At 36.7% G+C, this 24,240-nt stretch overlaps 3 protein-coding genes across 6 annotated transcripts; all 3 read right to left on the bottom strand.

Annotated features, from left to right (window-relative positions):
• Positions 1-1,540: 1,540 nt before the first annotated feature.
• iqcc (IQ motif containing C) lies at positions 1,541-3,253 on the bottom strand. 3 transcript variants are annotated; one of them, XM_079855678.1, is made up of 5 exons: positions 3,139-3,253; positions 2,609-2,752; positions 2,086-2,260; positions 1,866-1,987; positions 1,541-1,788 (listed from the first exon to the last, which is right to left on the bottom strand). In XM_079855678.1, exons 1-5 carry the CDS (start codon positions 3,178-3,180, stop codon positions 1,750-1,752), a joined length of 522 nt encoding a protein of 173 aa, XP_079711804.1. In that variant the 5' UTR covers positions 3,181-3,253; the 3' UTR covers positions 1,541-1,749. The 3 variants fall into 3 exon arrangements, with proteins under 3 accessions (XP_079711804.1, XP_079711803.1, XP_079711802.1); XM_079855677.1 differs by having other exon boundaries at positions 2,086-2,356; XM_079855676.1 differs by having other exon boundaries at positions 2,086-2,374.
• A 1,684-nt stretch (positions 3,254-4,937) lies between these two features.
• ccdc28b (coiled-coil domain containing 28B) lies at positions 4,938-12,755 on the bottom strand. Its single transcript, XM_079855396.1, has 6 exons — positions 12,560-12,755; positions 8,262-8,514; positions 7,979-8,151; positions 7,608-7,762; positions 6,538-6,560; positions 4,938-6,149 (listed from the first exon to the last, which is right to left on the bottom strand). Exons 2-6 carry the CDS (start codon positions 8,495-8,497, stop codon positions 6,095-6,097), a joined length of 642 nt encoding a protein of 213 aa, XP_079711522.1. The 5' UTR covers positions 8,498-8,514; positions 12,560-12,755; the 3' UTR covers positions 4,938-6,094.
• Positions 12,756-14,025: 1,270 nt separating this feature from the next.
• Positions 14,026-23,498, bottom strand: tmem39b (transmembrane protein 39B). 2 transcript variants are annotated; one of them, XM_079854574.1, is made up of 10 exons: positions 23,322-23,493; positions 21,567-21,623; positions 20,214-20,388; positions 19,907-20,126; positions 19,726-19,809; positions 19,471-19,625; positions 18,797-19,139; positions 15,259-15,446; positions 14,563-14,683; positions 14,026-14,404 (listed from the first exon to the last, which is right to left on the bottom strand). In XM_079854574.1, the coding sequence occupies exons 3-10, from the start codon at positions 20,342-20,344 to the stop codon at positions 14,171-14,173; spliced, it is 1,476 nt and encodes a 491-aa protein (XP_079710700.1). In that variant the 5' UTR covers positions 20,345-20,388; positions 21,567-21,623; positions 23,322-23,493; the 3' UTR covers positions 14,026-14,170. The 2 variants fall into 2 exon arrangements, with proteins under 2 accessions (XP_079710700.1, XP_079710699.1); XM_079854573.1 differs by lacking the exon at positions 21,567-21,623 and having other exon boundaries at positions 23,322-23,498.
• Between the last annotated feature and the right edge of the window lie 742 nt (positions 23,499-24,240).

The raw sequence follows: 24,240 nt of genomic DNA on the forward strand, positions 1-24,240 counted from the left end.
AAGTAAAAAGAAATCGCTAGTTAATACCACTAACAAGCACCCTCATTATGCTACCGTGTTAGTGTGGGGCCATTTTGAGCCTTGTTAGTGGTATTAACTAGCGATTTCTTTTTACTTACTCTATGCCCTATATACTAGCGTTATAAGCTAATCAGTTTTTAGAGATAAAACTCTTTACATTCGATTATCATGAAAACAAATCCCAGAGAACGGTCGACTCGGTTCCCATGTGTTATTACACCCCAGGTTCATTTTGCGCCGGAGTTGTCCTTTAATAGCATAATAGCATGTGTACAGTGTCTAATAATTGGATAGTTTTTGGGGATGCACATAAAAGATTGTAAAAAGACACCTACACACAAAGAAAAAAAAAACATACAGACTATCGAACCGAACCATGCATACACAAATAAACAAAACAAAAATTCAAACTTGCAAGCACAACCATGCACACATGCAAACAAATAATACACTCTTCACTCATACACACGCACACACATTCACTCACAAATATTAATGAATCAATTCACACTCAATCAAATCACCTCTCTCTCTCTCTCTCTCTCTCACACACACACACACACACACACACACACACACACACACACACACACACACACACACACAGAGAAAGTCAAACACAACCATGGACATGCAAACAATACACCTTTCACTCATACACATGCACACACATCATTCACAAATATTAATAAATCACTCACTCACACAGATTAATAATGTACAATAGTCAACCCACCTGATTGACAGGTTTAAGTTTTGTGTCAATTCAATTATTACTGTTTTTTTCTTGTTATTCTTTTGTTAAAAAGGAAAGATCTAACTTGTTGTTAAGGATGTGTTCATGTTCCATAAAGGGGATGCCAGTTTGAAGAATGCCATTTGGTATCATAGGAACCATTATACTTGAATTGTGAATTGTTTAATATCTTTTAATGGTCTACTGCAATGTTTGAGGCATATTTATTTTTCATGCTTTAATGTTGGCCTAATTTCAGTTACATTTACATTTTAGGCTATGTAGTTTGAAATTTTATTTCTTTTTTTAGATTTTTAACCACTCAGCTGTATGTGGAAATGCATATTTAAAAAAAATGTTGCAAATAAAACCATAGTCCACAACTTATGTAGTTTTAACTTATTTTAATATATAAATTCTGTGAAATCATCAAACGTTTGTATGACTTGCCAGTGACTTGTGACCCAAGCTACGACTTGACTTGACTTGCTTGACATAAAGCAGTGACTTGACTTGACTTGACTTGCTTTTCACAAAATTGACTTGGACTTGCTTGAGACTTGAAGGTTAAGACTTGAGACTTACTTGTGACTTGCACATGTGTGACTTACTCCCACCTCTGCTTCTTAATAGCATACTACTATACATATATAAATATACATAACATTGTACGTATTTAGTACCCTGGTGAAGTTTTATCCAAAAACTTGGATAATGGAGATAATGGTCCTTTCAGAATTAAACATTAACGGCTTAATTGTGATACAGGAAAACAAATCTCTCCCCCTTCTCGATATATGTGCAAGTTTTATTTATTTCTGAAATGTCATAATACAAAAATACAATCTCTTCTTTAACACAGACACATTTATGGACAAAACAAACTTATAAATAAACAGATTTACAACAATTCTTAAACATTCTGTAAATGTTACAAAGAAATTACAAAAACATCTCTCAAAATGTTGGTCCACTTCAGCCCTGGTCCAGTATCAGTGTGACACATCCATTCTCTGTTTAAGGGAGAGATACTGCAAAGGAGCAGAGCAGATACATTTTCAGACATATATTTTAAACATTAATGTTAAAAATGATCAACTTTTCTCACTTTCTTTCTGCTACTGATGGCTTGCTGGATCCACAGCAGCTCCATGGCCAAAGTGCTCCGCTGCTGCTTCAGAGAGTCAGGAGTGTGTGCAGTGTCTTTCCAAACCGAATGCAAACTTGGTCCTGCCAAAAACAAAAACATAAAGTCCAGCTGTTTTTTTTTTTGTTGTATTCTTTATTTTTGGGGGGTATTTTGTTGCCAAAGTCTCTTCTCATAGCACCTGTCTGAAATAAGCTGCTGTGGCAAACATCTGAATTCACAGCACTGCAGAGTGTAGTAGAATAATCCGCCAGGTTTTGTCCGACTACGTTCTCTCCTCTGTCGTCCACAGGTGTGGAAGTGTCTCTGCTGGCTGTTTCAGGAGCTTCGTCTCTCTCCGGTACCTGGATTTCAGACTGTGAGAGAGTTTTCTCACCGTCCTCATTTTCTATCTTCTGTTCCCTCTCAGAGTCATCCTGACGGTCATGGCACTGAAACCTGGAGCGTTCATACTGCAGCAATAGGCTTTTCTATAGATTACATTATACACATTCAAATCTATTATTATGCAATGTGAATATTGATACTCAATCGATTAATCATCAGATGAGATGCTTTCGATGGCTAAATAACACAAACAAGACATTATCTGAAAATCTTAAATAAAAGTGATAATGAAACTTTAAGGCATAGCTTCTGTGACATATGTAGTTCTTAAACAGCAGTAGACAGTATGAGAAATGAGTAATGACAGAGAAGCTCACAGTGTCAGTAAAGTGAGGTTTGGGAATGATGTTTCCTCTCCACTGCAAGTGATCCAATCCTCCATCAATCTCTCGCACGATGTCCTCAAACTGAGTCTGAACCAAACTCAGACCTTGCCTCATCACATAACCGCGACACTGAGCCTGGAGAACACAATACACAATGTTAGCTTTACTTTCCTGATACTGGGACTAAACTGAGATCAACTAAACCTCTGCACATGTTAAAAAGCATAATCTACAGAACGTCTGTTGTTGAAAAGTTCATTTAAAGACATGTACTGTTCAAAAGCAAATTTTATTTGTTATCTTAAACGGTTTTTAAAATGTATTGAAAAGAACAGACAAGGTCCTCACAAAAAAAATATATGCTGCAAAAATGAAGATAAACAAATTAATATGAATAACGACTGTAGTGTAAACAAAAATGAACTTGCCTAGTTACTCATCAGACAGACGTTTAAACAAATTATTTATAAAATACATGCACATCAACTTTAGAAACTGAATCAAAATAATAATAATAATACCTGAAATTGAGTTAATATCTGAATCCATGTCTGTTCGTTCATAGCGCCGCTGTTTGAACGGCTGATTGTGCATTTCTTCCCCAACAGGCACAGTGAGGATCAGACAGGATTTCAGCTCGTGACCGCCACCCGCTGTTTGGAAGAGGTTTTGGTAATGGGGTCATTCCTAGAATGCAGTACTTTCATGTCCCTTTGACCCCAACATGTACAGTACCGGTCAAAAGTTTGGATACATTACTGTTTTTAATGTTTTTGAAATCAGTCTTTTATTCTCATCAATCTTGCATTTATTTGATCAAAAATACTGAAGGAAACAGTAATATTGTGAAATATTATTACAATTTAATATAACGGTTTCTATTTTAATATATTTTAAATATACTTTATTTCTGTGATGCAAAGCTGAATTTTTATCAGCCATCACTCCAGTCTTCAGTGTCACTTGATTTAATCATTCTAATATGCTGATTTGATACTCAGTTATTATACATTTTTGGAAAAAGTTGTGCTGCATAATATTTTTTTGGAACGTGATACTTTATGAATAAAAAGTTTAAAAAACAGCATTTATTCAAAATAGAAATCTTTCCTATAATGATATAAATCTTTCACTTTTTATCAATTTAATGCATCCTTGCTGAATAAAAGTATTCATTTCTTTCAAAAAAAAAGAAAGAAAAAAATTACTGACCCCAAACTTTTGAACGGTAAAAATATTTCTGTTTTAAATAAATCCTGAAAAGAGTATCACAGGTTATAAAAATATATTAAGCAGCACAACAGTTTCCAACAATGATGATAATAAATCAGCATATTATAATGATTTCTGAAGGATCATGTGACACTGAAGACTGGAGTAATGATGCTGAAAATTCAGCTTTGCATCACAGGGATAAATTATATATATATATATATATATATATATATAGTAGAAAACCACTATTTTAAATTGTAATAATATTTCAAAATATTAATGTTTTTTCTGTATTTTTGATCAAATAAATGCAGGCTTGATGAGCAAGAGACGTAGTAATGTTAAAAATAGTAATGTTTCCAAAATTTGACTCGTACTGCATACGTTTTAATATATCGTATAAAATATTGAACCACCAATTTAAATGTTTTTTTTTTTTTCTTTAGCACAATTTAATGATAATATAGGTGAATTTAAAAAAAATTTCTTTGGTTTGAGCAAATGTTGTCATTTTGTCACATTTAATGCTTTTATATTTCTAACATATTACAACAAAAAAATATATATCTTTCCCCCCCTTTTTCTATAATCAAAATGCTTCACACAATACTGCATTTCTTGTGTTTGATTTTAACAAATCAAACTGCTTACACTACCTATTACTTGATATAGCAATAGTAAGTCACAAAAAGTCAAAGTGAGTTAATTGTTGCATTAAGTTTTATTACTTAAAGCACACAAATAGAAAATAGTTTCTATGCACTGATAAACAAAAGACATGGACAAAAAGCAAAAGACACAGCTATTTTCTTTTTCAAATAACTAAATAATAAATAATTCGCAGAAAGAATACAAATGTCATTTTTAAATGATTATTTCAAATGCTTTCGACTACAGCCTGTACGTGCAGATGCAGGATGAGATCCTGCCATGAATCAATCCTATATAGACTTCAATTGCAACAGTGCTGATTCTCTATTGAAATAGTTGGAGGTAGGCATAGCGGAGGTCAGCAGTGAAATGTTACTGCATTATGAAAAATATATATAAAATTCAAACGGGTGTTTCTTTTACTTTTCTCTAAACTTGTCCATTTGTTGTGCTGATGTTTTATAAGTGAAACTGGTGTAAAATGAGAAGACTGGCTTTTCATAAGGGGTTGTTGTTAGTAAGCTTGTACACGTATTATGGACGGTGTAACATTTTTTGCAGCAGTTTTGATCCACTGCAGATCTTTATTAGATGTTACTGCACTGCTTTTGTGCTTTGGGCTGGAGACTATACAAATCTACAAGTTTCAAATACAATCTTGTGCTCCATGAAGAAATGGGGGAATTCTCGAGTCAACTCCTCTCTAATTCTAGAATTACCCAAATCTCAACTTTTTTAGAACCTGAAATTTGAAATGCCCGATTCCATTATGTTTTCAATTTAGTTTATACAAAGATAACACACACACACACTCACAAATCCTGTACATTTCCATCAGTTCCATTTAGAATAACAAACAACTTCTATCATTATTGTTCCTATATCAACATAGATATTTAAAACTCTAGTTTACAAACATGGAATATAACATTATATGAAATAACCGTACTTCAATTTTAATGTACAAGCATCTACAAAAAGACTCCATTCCATCATTTCGAGAGTCCCATGAAGACCTTCCGGTAAAACAATCAATGTAATCTAGAGGCTGAGAAGAGGCACTAAGATCAATGATCTCAAGCAGTCCTGAGTGAGTTTATAGCTACTCCACAGCCATTTACAACATCATTCCAGAGAACACCGACCGATAACGAAAAGAAAATCCATTGTGTATGTGCTGATTGACAGATAATCTAAGTGTTAATCTTCTCCTTCACTGCTTTCATGGTTGATCTAATAATTCTAGATCTCGGGTTTCTCAAGTCTGTTCTTGTTTAACTGAGTTAGCCTTTAGCATTGATGAATGAACCTGTGGAATCAACTCATTCAAACCCTAGAGGAAGTACAGTTACTATTTATCCCAATTTAAACACTTCAAAATCATTGGAATTGTTAAATGCAAAGACTAAAATATTTAGACAAACAAGAAGTGCCATTTTTGCTGTTGAATTTCATTCACATGGAGAATGTGCTTTGATGCTGCTGCCGTCACTTAGCATTGCATTAGTCACGATGATGGCGCTCATTAACTTGCAGTTGAGTTGTAGCCATGGCAACTTGGGCTTTGGTCTGCACAGTGATTTGATGGTCGGCTGGGTTTGGTTTCTTGCTTCAGGTGTTGGAGGTCTTGGGTAAGTCTTGATTTTCTGCCAGGTGGAGTTTCTGTCTGGTTAAACAGCATTAAGGAGATATGCACTGCTAATGTACATCTAATGTACAAGGTCTGGAGGTCCTATTACATATAAACATGCTGACTCCAGTATTCTTTCTGCACATGTAATGCATGTACCTATTTGGCTTCCATTGGGACACAACTGACCTAAGATGTTTTGAGAAACACAATCCCTGCACTTACCGAAACTAAAACTAAGTGCTTAGCTGAGAACACTGAGAGCTTTCAGTCCTACACAAACCCTTTATGGATGAACACCATTTTTTTTCCACAATATATTTTACTTGAGAGAGAGAGTTGATTAAGATTAAAAGTCAATAAACATTGTATTTTATAATTCTTGCAATGTACAACACATACAAACCATAGAGTGGAAGGATACATGGAGCTGCTCAATTCTTCCAGCTATATGGGACAAAACAAAGATGCATTTAGAAAATCAATATAATTTGCTGCTTGTGTTTCCTGTGTTTCTTGTGTTCATGGTTCGGTGTTGTATGGTTTCCCCCTGCGTTTCTCCTGGTTCCTGAATGTTTGTGATTAAAGTCTCCTGGAATTATTCCTCGTCGTGCAAGTTTCTAATATACCACGTTACGTAACAATTATTTAAATTGTAAAATATATCATGGTGATATTTGTTATGCTGCTGATTAAAAAATAATACATTAAAAAAGACTAGTACAGTAATGAGAATCAATAATGGGAATTTTTTAAGTAAAATATTGCATTATGGAGAGTGGAGGGGATGTGCTTAATGAAATTACTGTCACAATGCAAAAGTCTTAATAGTCCTAAAACAAGCTTAATGAAAAAAAGTGGGATAAAAAGTACCTGAACTCGGTTTTATACGATTCAAATACACTCTGTTATACTGAGTGAATCATCAGTAATGAAACAGTTCACACTCTCTCTCTCACACACTCTGGGCTCTCTAGCACATACCACTGAGCTGACAGCTAGAAGGGAAATACTATCAATAGTAACTGTCCAGCCCTTCACAGGCTGATGAAAGAATTCAGTCAGAGGGCGACACTTGGACTTGGATAATAATACAAGATTCAGCCACAGGCCTGTATTGAGATACAGGGTATTATTGTGTTCAGTCCTGGAGTATTTGCGTGTGAGAGACGCTCAGAGTGCTTGAATAGTGGAGAGAGAACAAATAGACTGGTGTTCCATATCCAGTCAATCCAGATTCCACTAATGTGTGTGTCTACTATAAAGTACAAATATACATTTGCATGTGAAAGCAGAATAAATGTCCATGGTTTAAGCTTCGGTATGAATGCATAAGAGATTAGGGCTGCACAATTTGGGGGAAAACATATAATTTCATTTCATTCGTTTCCACTTGATCCCACACAAAGCCATATCACTATTTCTGTGTTATTTCAATTAACCGTGCAGCCCTACAAGAGTTGCATGATAAAATGAGGTGAAGTAATGTCTCACGTTAGAAAGCAGGTGTTCAAGATTGCGGTCCGAAGCGTTTTTTCTCTGGTCTTCAGACAGCTCCTCCACATGACTGTCCAGACTGAAATGGAGCCGGGCCAGACGTTCCTGCATCTCCCTCACGTGCTCTAGTTGCTCAAAGGAGCAAACCTTACCTGCAAACACACCGTGTTATACACATAGAAACTGAGATAGTACCTTACAAGACTCGTAAAGCAAATCTATATCAACTCACTGATGAATTAGATGGTGTAAATGTGCCACCCTTACACACCTTTGCATTCCTCAAAAATGTCCCAGCAATTAAGATTCTAATTACAGCCCAAACTATTAAAGCTTCTGAATAAAACCCTAGCGCACATGTGTCATACCGAAAGCCTGCAGTTTTCCAGAGTGAAAGTCGTTGAGCAGGTTGAGCAGTCCTCCCTCCATCTCTCTCACATCGGAGACGTCGGTGAGGAATGAGTGCTGGAGCGGTGAGGAGGACTGGGACACGCGACTAGGTCCGGCGGGCTGAGGAGCTCTGGGCTTCTCTCGGTGAGGCCTGTATCGGTACAAATAGAACCAGAATCACTACTAGACTATTTTGTGGCACAATTTTTAAATGTCGAATAAAACCACTAAAATCAAACTTAGGAGAACAAGCACACAAACCTTGTGTTTTTAGGGGGAACCTCAGGAACGGCAAGAGCTTCTTTAGATGGACCCATTGCCCCCACCGATCTCTTGCACTTTCCCCTGGGTTTGGGGGAGGGAGGATGGGGCAGACCCAATGAGAATGTGGCGCTCTTACTCGCCGGGAGAACGGTGAGCTTTCGAGGGTTGATTGGTGGAGGAGGGGGATGGGGAAGGGACACTTTGGGACTCCTTTTCTTCCTCTTGTCCTCCATGAGGGCACTGGCACTTTCTAAGAGACACAGACAAGAGCTTTCAGCAACTGAGATGTAGGAAATACAACATGATCTGATCCTGCACTCTTAAAGGGATAGGAACCCTAAAATTAAAATGAAGTCAAACATTAAAGGGGGGGTGAAATGCTCATTTTCACTCAATCTCCTGTTAATCTTGAGTACCTATAGAGTAATATTGCATCCTTCATATCTCCAAAAAGTCTTTTGTTTTATTAAATTTTTAACAGAAAGATAGGCTGTACCGAGTCTTTCCGGAAAAAACCGAGCGGCTGGGGGCGGGCCCTGTGGGCGAAGCTTAGCTGTGCTAACGCGCCGAGCTAGTGACAACACACAGAGACATTTGTTCAACAAACAGTTTTACTCACCGTCCGGTTCCAACGCACGACCGCGAACCTTTATCATTGTGACTGCTCGATCCTTAAGCATTAGACGATCTGCAAATCCGTCGATATGGGCTTTGTTCATAAAACAATCATCGTCGAAATGCAGGGAACAACAGTCTTACACAACTCCGTTTATGCTCAGGAAAACAAACTCCATCCACGGGTTCCTTAACGCTGGGTTCTTTGGGAATCTGTGCAGGGTTGTCTTGCCCTGGCAACCAAAAACACACTTCTTTGGTGACATTGACTTCCCAAAAGCCGGGCAGGGCGCTTTGATGGCGAACTGCTTTCACTCTCTTGCTCTGGTCTGCGAGTGCGCGCGCGGCCGCGATCTTACCGGAGAAGTGCCCTTAGGACCCATATAAGGAAATTCCGCCCTATCTTACGTAAGACAGAGCCATACTCGAAAAAAACTTTCCGAAACTTGTGACAAACCGGAAGGAGTATTTTTGGAACAAAAATACTCCTTCAAACGTACAACTTAGTTTTTGAAACTTTGTCCATGTTTAGCATGGGAATCCAACTCTTTACCAGTGTAAAAAACTCAGTATGCATGAAATAGCATTTCACCCCCCCCTTTAATCACCCTTGTGTTGTTCTAATGCCATATTTCTTTTATGAACCACAAAAGGAGAATTTAAGAAAAATTCTAACCCGTGCTTGTTCATATAAAGGCAGTGAATAGCGACCAGCATCAAGCTTTTTAAAAAAGATGCAAATGTATCACAGAAGGTTGCAACACGTGTCATAGGTATTTCAAGTGTTCTGGGAGTATACGATATGAACAACATTATTATTATTTAACAAAAATCCTAACCTTGGCCGTTAGTCTTCAATGCATGGCTACGCGACATGCTCGTTCTGACTCTGTTAGCACAGCAGTTCACTCCGTCTCGCCCCAACAAAAACGGGACAAGAAATACAATCCATCATGTACACTTTCTCTGAGGTGAATATATCCATTGTGTTCAAAATAACAAGAAGTTATCGCATTCACATCTGTCAACAGAGTTCCGACCCCAGAACACATGGAATATACAACAAGTGTTGCATCATGTGATCATTCTGTGATACTTTTGCATTTAAAAAAAAAAGAAGCTTAATGCTGGTCGCTATTCACTGCCATTATATGGACGATTGCAAGTGAGTTTTTAAAAAAAAATTATTATCCTTTTGTAGTCCATAAAAGAAAGAAGGCCATACGGCATTCATCCATACATTCTTCGTTCAGACGAACACAATCGGAGTTATATTAAAAAATGTCCTGGCTCTTCCAAGCTTTATAATGGAAGTGAATGGCTGTTTCTGTTAGGAAGTCCATCAAAGTGCATCCATCAATGATAAAAGTCCTCCACAAGAATAAGTTTAGACGCCTCTCGCGGTTCAAACAAACAGTGCTGGGAAACAAACTCAAGCTCCTCCGACATTTCTCTTTAAAAAAATGTGTTTTGTTTCTTTCCTCTGCGCTCGTCATTACGTTTTGCGTCAGGTCAGGGGTCACTCTTCCACCGTAAATCGATGCGTACGGCCGTCTGCCGGAAGCTAGTGATTTTAGTAGATAAAGTTTTAAATATGGATATTTTTGTGACACTAACGCATCGCTTCACATCAGAAGGCCTTTATTAACCCCCCGGAGCCGTTTGGAGGACTTTTATCATGGATGGATGCACTTTGATGGACTTCAAAACAGAAACAGCCATTCGATGTCAATATGAAGCTTGAAAGAGCCAGGAGATTTTTTAATACAACTCCGATTGTATTCGTCTGAAAGAAGAATGTCATATAGCCTACACCTAGGATGGCTTGAGGGTGAGTAAATCATGGGCTAATTTTCTTTTTTGGGTGAACTATCCCTTTAACGGAACATTCCATTTTGCAAACATTATGGGAACATTACTTTTGAATGTTCTTTGGACATTCTGAAACAAGTAGTAACATTTAAAATGTTAAACGAACATCCAATTAAAACATTTTAAAAAAATGCATGATGAATAGATAGTTAATGATTTTGTGCTAACGCTTTAAGAACATAATTAAAGACTAAACAACTCTGAACAAACATTCTATTAATGTTACTGGAAAAACATTTGTTTATAACTTTGAGAGAACCTTACCAGAACATTCCCTGTTAGCTGGGGAAGAACTATTTTTGGACCTCGCTCCAAATAACCTTTCAGGGAACCATTTATTTTCTAAGTGTGAAAACATTTTAATAGTCTGAAGAACCCTTAAATAACCTTTGCAATGGAAATGTTCCATAGATGTTAAAGGTTCTGCATGGACCATAGATGCCAATAAAACCTTTATTTTTAAGAGTGTGGAGTAAAGTGGAATAGCACATGATGTCAAAAAGGTGAAGGTAGAGTGTGTTATTTCTTTTGAGTCACTGAATGGAATTGCAAAAATATTGTTATATGAAAGAGTGTTACCTGAACATTGCTGTCATCCTAAAGCATTAGCTATCTACTTTTTTAATGGGAAAGGTACATGTTCAGGCTCTCTCTGCTTTGTTTTGGTTGGGAAGGCAAACAAGAGCATTACATAATAATAAGTGCCCCCGCCATAGAGATAAATTAAATAATGTGGGGGGCCCAAATATGAAGGTTTGTCACATGCCTTGAGAGTCCTGTTGGTATCACTGAACTCAAGTCAATTTCAGCTTTGAAGCGAACAGATTTCAATCATTACAGCAGGTCGAAGTGAGAGCCTGCGTTAAACATTTAGCAGTTATTAATGTCTGACCTTGAGCTTCAAACAGATGGAATGGAAAATTCAATGTTTTGAGTGACTGCATGAAACATGCTTGATAAATGTCATTGGTAAATGTATATATGAAAATCGTACTTCTAATCATCCTAACTTTGTGGGGTTGTTTCAACCTCCACCAAAACTATAGATTGGTTCTTATGGATAAAGTAAGCCTCTCTGCCATTCTCCTGTTCTGTTTCTCACCCTGTGTAAAGAAATACCTTGTTATCAAGCTTTTTCTTAGAAATTGCAATTACTCGGATCAGGTTTCTTGCACTCTGGCATCAATTCAACCATCTGTATATAAAAGTAACATGGCAGCTGTAAGAATATCACTGACCTTTTTGAAAATATAAGCAATATTTTGAAGAAAAGCATTAAACTGTAGGCCTATTATTTTATTCCTAATCCTAAACCTAATAGGTTGGAAAAAAGCAATAAATTAATTTCTGACCAATTTGTATGTCCCTGCCAGCCTTAATTCCATATAAATGGTGGATTCTAAATAAGAATCTAGATTTTATAAATAAAAATTCTATATAAAATAGCCTAAATTAATTATGAATATATGAATTGTACATACTTATATTATAGATTCTATATTATAATAGCCATTTAGATGAAAGATTATTCATTGTCAGTAAGTACTAAACAATCTGGGTCAAAATCTCAATTTTAATGAATGCACTTTATATTAGGCTACATTACGTCTTTTTTACGCCATACTCCATTTTTTTTCTTTGCAATTATAGAATTGTAGCCTATGACTTGATATGTTTACCAGTGCGAGATCTACTGCATTTCTCATTTGGGGAAGAGGTTTTACACAGAATGAAAAGGATTTGCACAGGATGCCCCATGAGGCGATGCGCACATCGTCATATATAGCTAAACACAACGATTTACTCACCGGCTGGCGGATAAGGATGGGGCTCTTTGAGCTTTCCAACGCAAATTTAAGACGCCCGTGTTGGTTTTTCCATTCCAATGACATATGATTTATACGCGGTCCGTTTTAAAAGCCGACATCAAGTGCGAGCTGTGTCCAGCGGGAGCTCTCCTTGGTCTCCACTTCCCGACGGCGATTCTGCAACTCGTACTATGGTGAAGCTTGGTTATTAATATTCATGAGATGCGCTTTCGCTATTGGAAGAAGCGTCCTAACTACATAATTAATATTCAAGAGCCGAGCCTCAACAATGGGTACGCTTATGGGCAACGTCAAAACAACAACATTATTATTCATGAGCTAAACCTTCGCCATACTAGGAAAGTGGTCACAATAGGATGCAAGCTAAGCTCTCGTTTAAAGACACAGAGCATCACACTAACTATTAAAACCTCAACCACACAGCTGGCTATTTATACAACGTAGTATAATGGCATATTATTTGTAGTATAATATGCCATTATACTACAAAAATAAATGGCTCTATAATGAATTTCTGCATATTGACCGAAATCTGTAGCCACTGAGACGTGTGTCGCCATCTAAAGGCGAAAGTTGTTTGAATTTAGTATTTTTTTTTCCATGTCATTACATTGTTTTAGATTATAATTAAAAAAAAAGTAAAAAAATATATATATATTTTATTAATATGTTATGCTATGTCCACTTTTTTTTTCATTCACCAATCAATTTGTAGGTTTCATGATTTTTTTATTTAAACAAACCGGTGTATAAAGATGATTCTCAAATATGTTATGAAAAATATAACGGAATGGATTAATATACCATTTTACTTTATGCAATATGTGGGTAAAATGGCCATAAATGTGTAGTCCCATTCAATACAATGTATCGATACACTATCTAATTTGCAAAATAATGTGTTCTTTAGGGCAACATGCAATGAAAAAAGAAGTGTAATACATAATGGGAGAATAATTGGCAACATTTTCACAATAATACCTATTTCATAGGAAGAATATTATATTATATATATTTATGACAAACAGTTTGAAAATTTGTCAGACTCAAATGATAATTTAAAATATGATCCACAAGACTGCTAAATTTGATCACTAAATTAATATCAGCCATTTTTAAAGACCAAGGAGAAGTTGTTGTCGTCATGGTGAAACCTAACATTTGGCATATCTGAAAAGCCCTGATTGTGCCCTTTACAGGACATCCAGACTGTAAAACTGTGACATAAATGGTGTCAGAGAAATTGACTAAAATATAATGTCCACTACAGTGGATGGGTCCCAGAACCTGAGAAATATTATGATGATAAATCTAGGGCTTATTGATTTCAAAATAAATAAAAATATTTGAATTCTAGTAACACATTTGTGTCTGATTATGTCAGATGATTATGACAGCCATGTAAGAAGTGGTGCATTAATAAAAAAACTTCAGAGAAACAGACTTAATATAAAAATATGTTTCCTTTTTATTTCATGGCAAGTCAGAACATAAACAGACCAAAAAAAAAAATGCACTTGTAGAAAAAATAAACAGCTCTCATGCATGTTTTCTGCTCATCTGTGATGACTGACAATAATTTACGCTTGTCTAACTGACTTTCTGATTAGAGGCACTGGCTGAATACGAATATGCTTTTCCCAGAACTATTCTGTCTCTGAGCAGTTTGAAAAAGGCGTAATAATTACTGAATAATATTAGAGCTAATGATATCGTCTGATGCCATTTCTCTGAACACATCAGTGAATATAGCTGGTAGAATATCATTGCGCCTTCCAGGATTATGAGAATGTTCAATATTCGAAGTGGTTTGTTGAAGAAAAACTGTTAGGAGAGAGGGAAAAAAGAAGGGGAACAGTGGTTATTGCAATATTATTCCCATGAAAAAACATAATACATTCTTTGTAATGATATTTCTAATAACATTGACATTCATTCTGTTGAGTCAGCAAACAGAAAAAACGGCTACAGTTTATACTTACATAGAAACGATAATGCGAAACATCTGAGGGAACTGCTACGTTGTAATGGCCCATGGCCTTATAAACATTTTTACTGTGTTTTACTAAAACTCCCTGTGGCCACATGTACTCTTCTGTCCATCTGTAGGGGAAAAAAAAAAAAAAAAAAAGAGATTACTGTCTACAAACAAAAGCAAACACATTGCACCAAAGGTTTATAACACGATTTACCAATATTATATGCAAAAAAAAAATAAAAAAATTAAAAAAAATTATAATAATTAAATGAGAAAATGTTAATTTAGGAAAACAGAAAAGGGTAAAAGTAGTAAAAATAAAAGTAACAAACAAAAGTAAAAAATATAGAAAGCTAAATATGCTCTAGATGTACATTTTGAAAACCAATACATGTTCATGTTTAAAAACATATTGGTTTTCAAATAAATTTAATGAGCTATAAATCTTTGGCAAATTGATGGCAACACCTGAAATCAAATGTTGAAATCAAACACGTTGAAACATGCAACACAATGCAAACATTCTTTTAAGGGTGTGAACAAGAACTGAGCACTTCACTAAAAAGCATTTGGAATCAATCGGTCAGCACTTGCTATACTATTATATTGACCAAAATCCAGCAAAGACGCAAAAAAAGCTCTAACAACCTAAACTTTTGACATTTCTATGACCCCAGCAGTGACCCCAGGTCAGACGTACATGTGTTGGAGGACGTTTGAGCAGAGGGAGGGGTCCACCTTCTGCCAGCAGCCCAGGTGCGCAGCCGCTTTGTGGAGCAGGTCGCAGTAACGGGGAGGCAGTAGGTGCCGCATCAGAATGACAGAAGTACTGACGGACACCAGGATGAACAGCTCACAGGACCAGCGTTTATCGACATACTGAGTGCTCTATACAAACAGAGAAAAATGAAGAAAATAAAAAAATATATATATATTTTTGAGCCAAATGTGTTGGAATGTAAACCAATTCACTCAAACTCTTCAGGCTTAAAGGGAGAGTTCACCCGAAAATTAAACTCACCCTCAAGTTGTTCCAAACATGTATGAATTTCTATTTTCTGCTGAACTCAAAAGATAATATTGACTATTTTTTTTTTTCCATACTATGAAAGTAAATGGGGTCCATCAACTGTTTGGTTACCAACATTCTTCAAAATATTTTCTTTTGTGATCAGCAGAAGAAAAAATTAATTTAGGTTTGAAACAACTTGAGGGTGAGTAAATGATGACAGAATTTACATTTTTGGGTGAACTATCACTTTAAGACAAAATGTGCTGTGCTAGGTATTACAGAGTAACCTACAAACCTGTAATATTCCTTTGAGTATGTATTTAATATAATATATTTTTAATAAATACTTTTATTTAGCAATGACATTAAACTGATTAAAAAAATGACAGTAAAACATTAATAATCTTTCAAAAATGATCTACTTAAAATGAATGCTGTTCTTATGTACTTTCTATTCATCAAAGAATCCTGAAAAAAAACATTAGTTTACATAAAAACAATAATCAGCACAAAGTTTTCAACATTGATGATAATAATAAATGTTTCTTGAGCACCAAATCAGAATATTAGAATGATTTCTGAAAGTAATGATGCTGAAAATTCAGTTTTGCATCACAGGAATAAATTACATTTTAAAATATATTAAAGTTTAAAACAGTTATTTTAAATTATAATAATATTTCACAATTTTAATGTTTTAGCTGTATTTTTAATTCAATAAATGCAGCCTTGTTGAGCATTTGAGACTTACTTAATAAACAGTAAACCATCTTACTGCCCCGAACTTTTGTAGAGTTTTTGAAAGCAATAAACATTATAGGCAAATATAATAGCCATTTATTTGATTATTCATTATTTTTAAGCAGCTTGCAAAGAAAAACGATTTTTCAAAGAACATGTTGACAGATGTTCACACAAAATACATCCAGAGTTATGTCAACAGAACCCATGATGCTAAACCAAAGTTTTGCATTGAGGACAGATTGAAAAGCCATAAAAATAATAGCTGGAAAAATAATTAGCATGTGTTGGTTTAAATAAGAAGAATGATTTTTTTCCCCTTAGGCCAGTGGTTCCTAAACTGGGATACCCATACCCTGGGGGTACGTGAGGCGACAGAGGGGGTAAGCCAACAAAATGCTGAGTTGTACAGTTCATTTAATTCTACCCCAACTTAAAATAACAATAAAACCGAGCATGTATTTCTATCTGGCAAAATGCCGTAAAAGGTCATATACATGACATCCAATTAAATGAAATCCTCTTTTGCGGTCGAAACTGACTGCATCCACACAAGCAGCGAGCATTGCATGCAGAGTGTGCTGTCACAGCAAATCAAGCTACATTACTGCAGCTCTCGACAATGTGCCTTTGTAAAAAATTAACCACGTACTAGTATGGAGAACAAATATAGACAGACTGTGCAAACAGATCGATTTAAGACTCAAACTCTCTGCTATATAGAAAAAAAACCCTTGTGAGTTCTTGTTTTTAATGTTGATATTGTATGAGCAGCAAGAATGCAATTGTTGCCAAATATCCACGCGACTGCAAATGTGACATTGATTTTATACAACAGTTCAACAAACAGAAGTGTAATACTAAGTGATGTACATTTTGTATTGTTTGCTCTGTTTTGCAACAAAAAAATTGTTCCAACGAAAGCCACAGCAGAACTACAACACACAGCGGTGTTTTGTAAGTTAATCTGTGGCTTTGAACGTATTGTGAGTCAATGATTCAATGACCCATTCATAAATAAAGCCACTTGCTTCTTTTCTGAATATATGAATGACTTGATGGCTCACTCATTAAGACTGACTTACTGACTTAAGAATGACTTACTGCCACATACTGGCAGTTTTAGTTTAATATAAGTATCACTTTGATTTTACCATCATTGCACATTTCTCTACTGAGCATTTTATATTTAAAACATTATTTATTTGATAAAGGTATTTATAAAGGCAAAATTGTACTAGAAAATCAATTTAAGGGGGGAAATATTGTCCCTTAAAGACCTCCTGTGGTGAAAATCAAGTTTTTAATGTTGTTTATATGTCTATGTTGTGTTTTTAATATGCTTTAAGACAAACCATGTGCAAATTCATAAGTCAACACCATTGCTGAGTATTTTCTCCTTAAAACTGCAGTTTACCAAAGACAGTCTCAAAAACGCGGTTCGAAACCGCCCCTGTTCTCTTTGTTACAAAAATGGTGAAACCAATCACGTCAATGACAACGTATAGATGGGCTTTAGCATAACATCATCATTACTATGCTAAGAAGCAGGGAGTCTCAAGAGAAGCCAGGTTATCCTGGTATATTTTTCTGTTGATATGAAAAAGCGGGTAAATTTAGCAATATAGCGAGTGAATTAAGTGTATGATGTTATGTTGGACTATATGCCTTTCTCCACTGACGTTCTGAGTTGTTCAAAGCATTTCTGGATGCTGATTTTCAGAAGGAAGCTGTCTGACTCTGAGATAGCGAACGGGAACATGGTTTGTGTAACATTAGCAACACATTAATAATTAGCTGTTTGATAACGCAGTCAAGCAAAAGGCTAATCAACTTATTAAGCGTTATTTGTCCGACATAGAGAGCGATACATAAAACACATTACCATTCTGATACATCGACTTGTAGAAGAGCCTGTATAATTCACTCTTCCACTTCTTCTTCTGAACCAGTTTCTGGTTTAAACATATGTGGCTGAATTAAACCAGTATTTCCACTAGCCATTGTGTACTGTTCACTACAGTAAAGTTGACCAAGTCAAGCGGATCTCTGAGCGGGTGTGAGTGAGTGAAGGCGGAGACTACCATGAATATTCACTGAACCATGTATACTAAATGAAGCAAGGGCGTAGAGTTACATACATTCAAGCTATTTTAAGGCATGAAGAAATTATTTTAAAGGAATTCTTTTTAAATATGTCATTTTTGTGAGCAAAGATTAGTTTTAAGGGATTCAATTATTGACCACAGGGGGACTTTAATGGAAAAGGTGTGGAAGAGAGGGAGTATGAAGAAGGATGTTAAATGCCTCAGGGGGTACACCACTCTACAAAGTTTGGAAACCACTGCCAATCTGATCTGAATGTACTGACTTATTACATATGAATCAACTGTATTCATGAACAAAACCTGTTCTCTCAATTCACACATTATATGCCTTTATGCATATGCACGTGAGTGTACAGAAGACCTGTCAATGCACTCACCTTGACGAACCAAACAGGTACGAACGCTACATAGTAGGCACTTAGCATGGAGCTAACCAACACCTCCTTCATCCTCCAGTTGAAGTCCATCTTCAGGTACTCCACTTCTTTGCGGATGAGGTCAGGAGAGAGACAGCAGGCGTGGGTGGGCATGGGCTGAACATTGTACAGCTGACTGGTGTGCTGTTTCCATGTTTCCTTCAGGACGGAGAGATAGTCCCGCCCCCCACGTCCCAAAGCAGCCCCGCCCACCTCTTTAGAACTCATGCCGCTTAACGGGGACATGGATCCAGCCCTGCGGAAATCACAGCTGAGTCGGAAGAAAGGGATGTACATTCCAAACCTGACGGGGAAAGAAAGAGAAGAGTGTTGAAATATTAAAATATCATAATGGATAGATTTGATTATAAATTCTGACTGTCCACTTTAAAATCAATCAGTCATTCTATCAATCTATCTTTCTATCCATCCATCCATCCATCCATTGTGTGACCAACTTGAACCTGATGTGAAATGCGTGTGGGGAAATATTTCACCTTCACAAGAAATTCAAGACTACATGGATTCTTAAAGAAATTAGATTTTGCCTGCAAAACTTTGCAGAACAGTAAATGTGACAGCACTTTAATAAAACATTAGAATCAATAGCAGTGGATGTGCAGACTTTTACTCACGGATAGCAGAGGAAGAGCAGGCTGAGTACGGAATACGCCTTGAAGAGATAAATGAGTGAACGACACAGACCCCATCCTGCAAGAGTCAGGACGGCAAAACGAGCCGTCACCAGGAAGACAGAGTGTGGGAAGGACAACTTCCCACTTTGTGATGCCTTTGGAGCAAAGAAAGAAGGCAAAAAGTATGATACACTACTCGTTAATTTTTTTTTAAACTATTAAAATGACATACAGATCTAAAATAATGCACATTACCTCTTTTACAATGGCAGCAATTAGCCTGCGTGCCAGCACTATGATGGTGAACACCAACATATTATAGTCAATTAGGTGGAAGTTCTGAGAAAAAAAAGAAAAAAAAAAAATTCGCTTTGTGAAAGAATAAGATTGAATGCTTCTGTGGAGTTTAATTTCTGAGCCTTGAGATGTGACTCACCAGAGAGGTGTGTGAAGGTGGGTGTGATGGAGGGTACCACCACACGGTTTTGTAGATGTTGACGTAATGCACAAACAGTGCTATAAGATGGCACACAAACAGGTGGAGCTCAAACAGGACGTTCCGGTCCATGGAGAGTTCCGGAATCTTACAGTGCTTCAGTGGCACCACCGTCTGAGTGGCCAACGGAGGGCTGGACATTCCCGTTCCGGACCCATTCCTGATGACCACACAGATTTGAAATAGGTGGATTACATAGGAGGAGGATGTTACCAAAGCAATAGAACATGTGTAGCTTTACCCTCACCTGGTCCGTGACCTCACACCCGTCACAGGTGAGCTGGTGGAATGGTTGCCGTTGCCAACGGAGCCTGTCTCACTGCTCAGCGGAGAACGACAATATGTCGTTCTATTCGCTCCTCTTCTTCCTCCTGCCATTCCAGATCCGCCCTTCCCGTCTCAATTGGTTATACTTTAGATACCTGCAGGAAAACAAACCACAACAATAATCTCCAAACACATAGTAACACTAAATGTGACATTAAATCATATCATATAATCATTCACTCTATGCTAAGATTTTTATTTTTATTTTTAAAACAAATGTAATTTTTTTTTACAAAGCCCAGACTTTTGTTGAGAACTAGTGTACGCTTCCATCTTAAAAATCAGAATGAAACATCCAGGATTTTGATTATAAGATATTATAAATGTAATGCCAATCTCGTCATTATTTCATCATACAATTAATTAAGTTCACCATGGTTGTTTTGTGTCAATTCCTCTTTGTAAGTAATTAAATGCTTATTACAAATAAATAATTATTTTTTCTTACTATTTCTGCAGTATTCAGTATGAATTTAATGCTGAGTGTGCACATTAAATACATTTTCTTTGTGGATAAAATATATGGATAACCAACTTCATTTGACAAATTAAACATGCAAAACTTTTTTTTCTTGCACATGATTCAACATATAATGAGATCATATGACAGTAGTATTGCTAGTAATCCTGCTCAAACAGAACCAGAGACAATAGTGGAACACTTGCACTGGCAACTGAATTAATTCATATACCATTGTATATTTACACTTACCTAAAGGATTATTAGGAACACCTGTTCAATTTCTCATTAATGCAATTATCTAATCAACCAATCACATGGCAGTTGCTTCAATGCATTTAGGGGTGTGGTCCTGGTCAAGACAATCTCCTGAACTCCAAACTGAATGTCAGAATGGGAAAGAAAGGTGATTTAAGCAATTTTGAGCATGGCATGGTTGTTGGTGCCAGACGGGCCGGTCTGAGTATTTCACAATCTGCTCAGTTACTGGGATTTTCACGCACAACCATTTCTAGGGTTTACAAAGAATGGTGTGAAAAGGGAAAAACATCCAGTATGCGGCAGTCCTGTGGGCGAAAATGCCTTGTTGATGCTAGAGGTCAGAGGAGAATGGGCCGACTGATTCAAGCTGATAGAAGAGCAACTTTGACTGAAATAACCACTCGTTACAACCGAGGTATGCAGCAAAGCATTTGTGAAGCCACAACATGCACAACCTTGAGGCGGATGGGCTACAACAGCAGAAGACCCCACCGGGTACCACTCATCTCCACTACAAATAGGAAAAAGAGGCTACAATTTGCACGAGCTCACCAAAATTGGACAGTTGAAGACTGGAAAAATGTTGCCTGGTCTGATGAGTCTCGATTTCTGTTGAGACATTCAGATGGTAGAGTCAGAATTTGGCGTAAACAGAATGAGAACATGGATCCATCATGCCTTGTTACCACTGTGCAGGCTGGTGGTAGTGGTGTAATCATGTGGGGGATGTTTTCTTGGCACACTTTAGGCCCCTTAGTGCCAATTGGGCATCATTTAAATGCCACGGCTTACCTGAGCATTGTTTCTGACCATGTCCATCCCTTTATGACCACCATGTACCCATCCTCTGATGGCTACTTCCAGCAGGATAATGCACCATGTCACAAAGCTCGAATCATTTCAAATTGGTTTCTTGAACATGACAATGAGTTCACTGTACTAAAATGGCCCCCACAGTCACCAGATCTCAACCCAATAGAGCATCTTTGGGATGTGGTGGAACGGGAGCTTCGTGCCCTGGATGTGCATCCCACAAATCTCCATCAACTCCAAGATGCTATCCTATCAATATGGGCCAACATTTCTAAAGAATGCTTTCAGCACCTTGTTGAATCAATGCCACGTAGAATTAAGGCAGTTCTGAAGGCGAAAGGGGGTCAAACACAGTATTAGTATGGTGTTCCTAATAATCCTTTAGGTGAGTGTACATGTATACTCCATGAGTCAAAACACTTAATAAAATACCATGGTAAAGTCACGTTTGATTTATTGTCATGTCATTCAAGCTATATAGTGGCACAAAATGTAGTTTTACCAGGTCGGCAGGACAACTTACAGCCTGAGGGAAAAAGCTGTGGCAGTCTTTTGGTGTAGTAGACCAATATGCTGCAATATCGCATTTGTGATTTGTGATAAAACTAGCCTATGTCTGGACTAGTTTTTACTTGTTAGTAGACGCTAGCCAGTCTTTAAAATGTTTTTACTGTTAGTTACCACCAACACTACTGGTCTTGTACCAAATGAAATAACTAATTGTCTGTTCACAAACTCTTCCTCATATTATAAGGTTACTTTCACATGTACAACTTTCATTCTAGATGCATAGTAAAACCTTTTATGGTAGCAATTGTCAAAGCAGTGAGAAGATGCTTGCTGTCACAAGATGTGAAGGCTCAGAAACATGTGCATCGACTTCATGATCTGAACTGAAGGCTTGATGTTAAACCTGAAGATTACTAAAACGCCTTTACAATTTCTGAATCAAAACAATTTGCATTGAGTCTGACTGTACATTATGTTTTGTCATTAAAGGGCTCATTGCACCAGCAGATTTATACCAATACAAACACAGACAACCATACAGAGCTCCATCACCACTGGTCTCATGCACAGTTCACTGACAAAGACCCACATGCATGCAGCTTTATTGGCTTACCAATGCACGTGCCGCGATGGGGTCTGCCTATAGCGAGCCAAAATAATGCATTTGTGTTATGATTAGTATTTTACAGATTTTTTTTCTGCTTACAACGTTGAACAATCTTTCCTGATCGCTCTTGTGTTTTGCAGACCTGCCTTTATTGATAGCCAACTTTTGCGGAAGCGTTGCAGTTAAACACGTAACTTAGGTTAACTTATGTAGTTTTTTTTTAAAACCAAACTGCCATAAAATGCAACAAACATTTCTCAGCTCTGTTTGAGTCTTAACGCACAGAGAAATAAATGCATGCTCGAATATAAGACTGCGGCCTAGCACTGTTGCATTTGCACAATCTAATTTTAAGAAATCGGAAAAATGTCTCTTACCACTTTGAAGCGCGGAGTTTAGTCCGGATAAGGCGACTGTAGGATTTCGGTTGAAACGCACTCAATACTTAGGTACAGAATTAATTACTTTGGATAGTAAAGAGTTTGTTTTATTTCTGACAGTAAACGAGGAGGGCTCATTCTGTTGATGTTGTACCACGCACGCACGCGCAGCGCGAGCAGGGGGAGGAGGCAAGCGTGCGTGCGCGCGCGTGCATGAGTGTTCGGTGTGTGAGATCAAAGCGCATCGCGTGTGTTTGAGGAGCATTTTATGAAGTGTATTTTGTCACAGCCCATACATCGTGTTGCTGCACCTCAAGCACATAGCCTTACACAGAACCGGTTTGGAAGGGTTAATGAATCCAGTGTTTTTATGCATATTTATTGAACATATTTTTTTACTATATTGTACAGTATTAAACAGAACTGAGTCAGGCTATAATATCAACAGACTACTTTTTTTGTTGAGTGTACTTCTCTTCCTAGTTATTGAAATAAAACTATGTATAATGCCAGATTTTAAACAGATATCATTCAGATATTTGTTAGATATTATTCATAAAGTCATTCATACAGTCATTCATTCATTTAGTCAGTGATGTATATTATGCAAAACATTTATTTATATGCAAAACAGTCAAACAAATCTCCCATTATGTAATCTCCTCAGATAAGCTCCTGTTTTCTTTCCCTTGTATATAAAATGTTTTTTTTTTTTTTATATTTTTTATTATAATTATGGCAAATTCCATAAACAAACACTACTGTTCAGATTTTTTGGGGGTCAGTGAGTTTAAAAAGTTTATTGAGCAAGGATGCATTAAATTGTCCAAAAGTGTCATAAAGATTTTTAGCCTACATTGTCTTACAATATTTACAAACAAATTTACTAAAAAAAGAAATGCTGTTCTAATGAAAT

The sequence above is a fragment of the Squalius cephalus genome (assembly GCF_949319135.1).
Source record: "Squalius cephalus genome assembly, chromosome: 21".
In the NCBI taxonomy this organism is placed as follows: Eukaryota; Metazoa; Chordata; class Actinopteri; order Cypriniformes; family Leuciscidae; genus Squalius; species Squalius cephalus.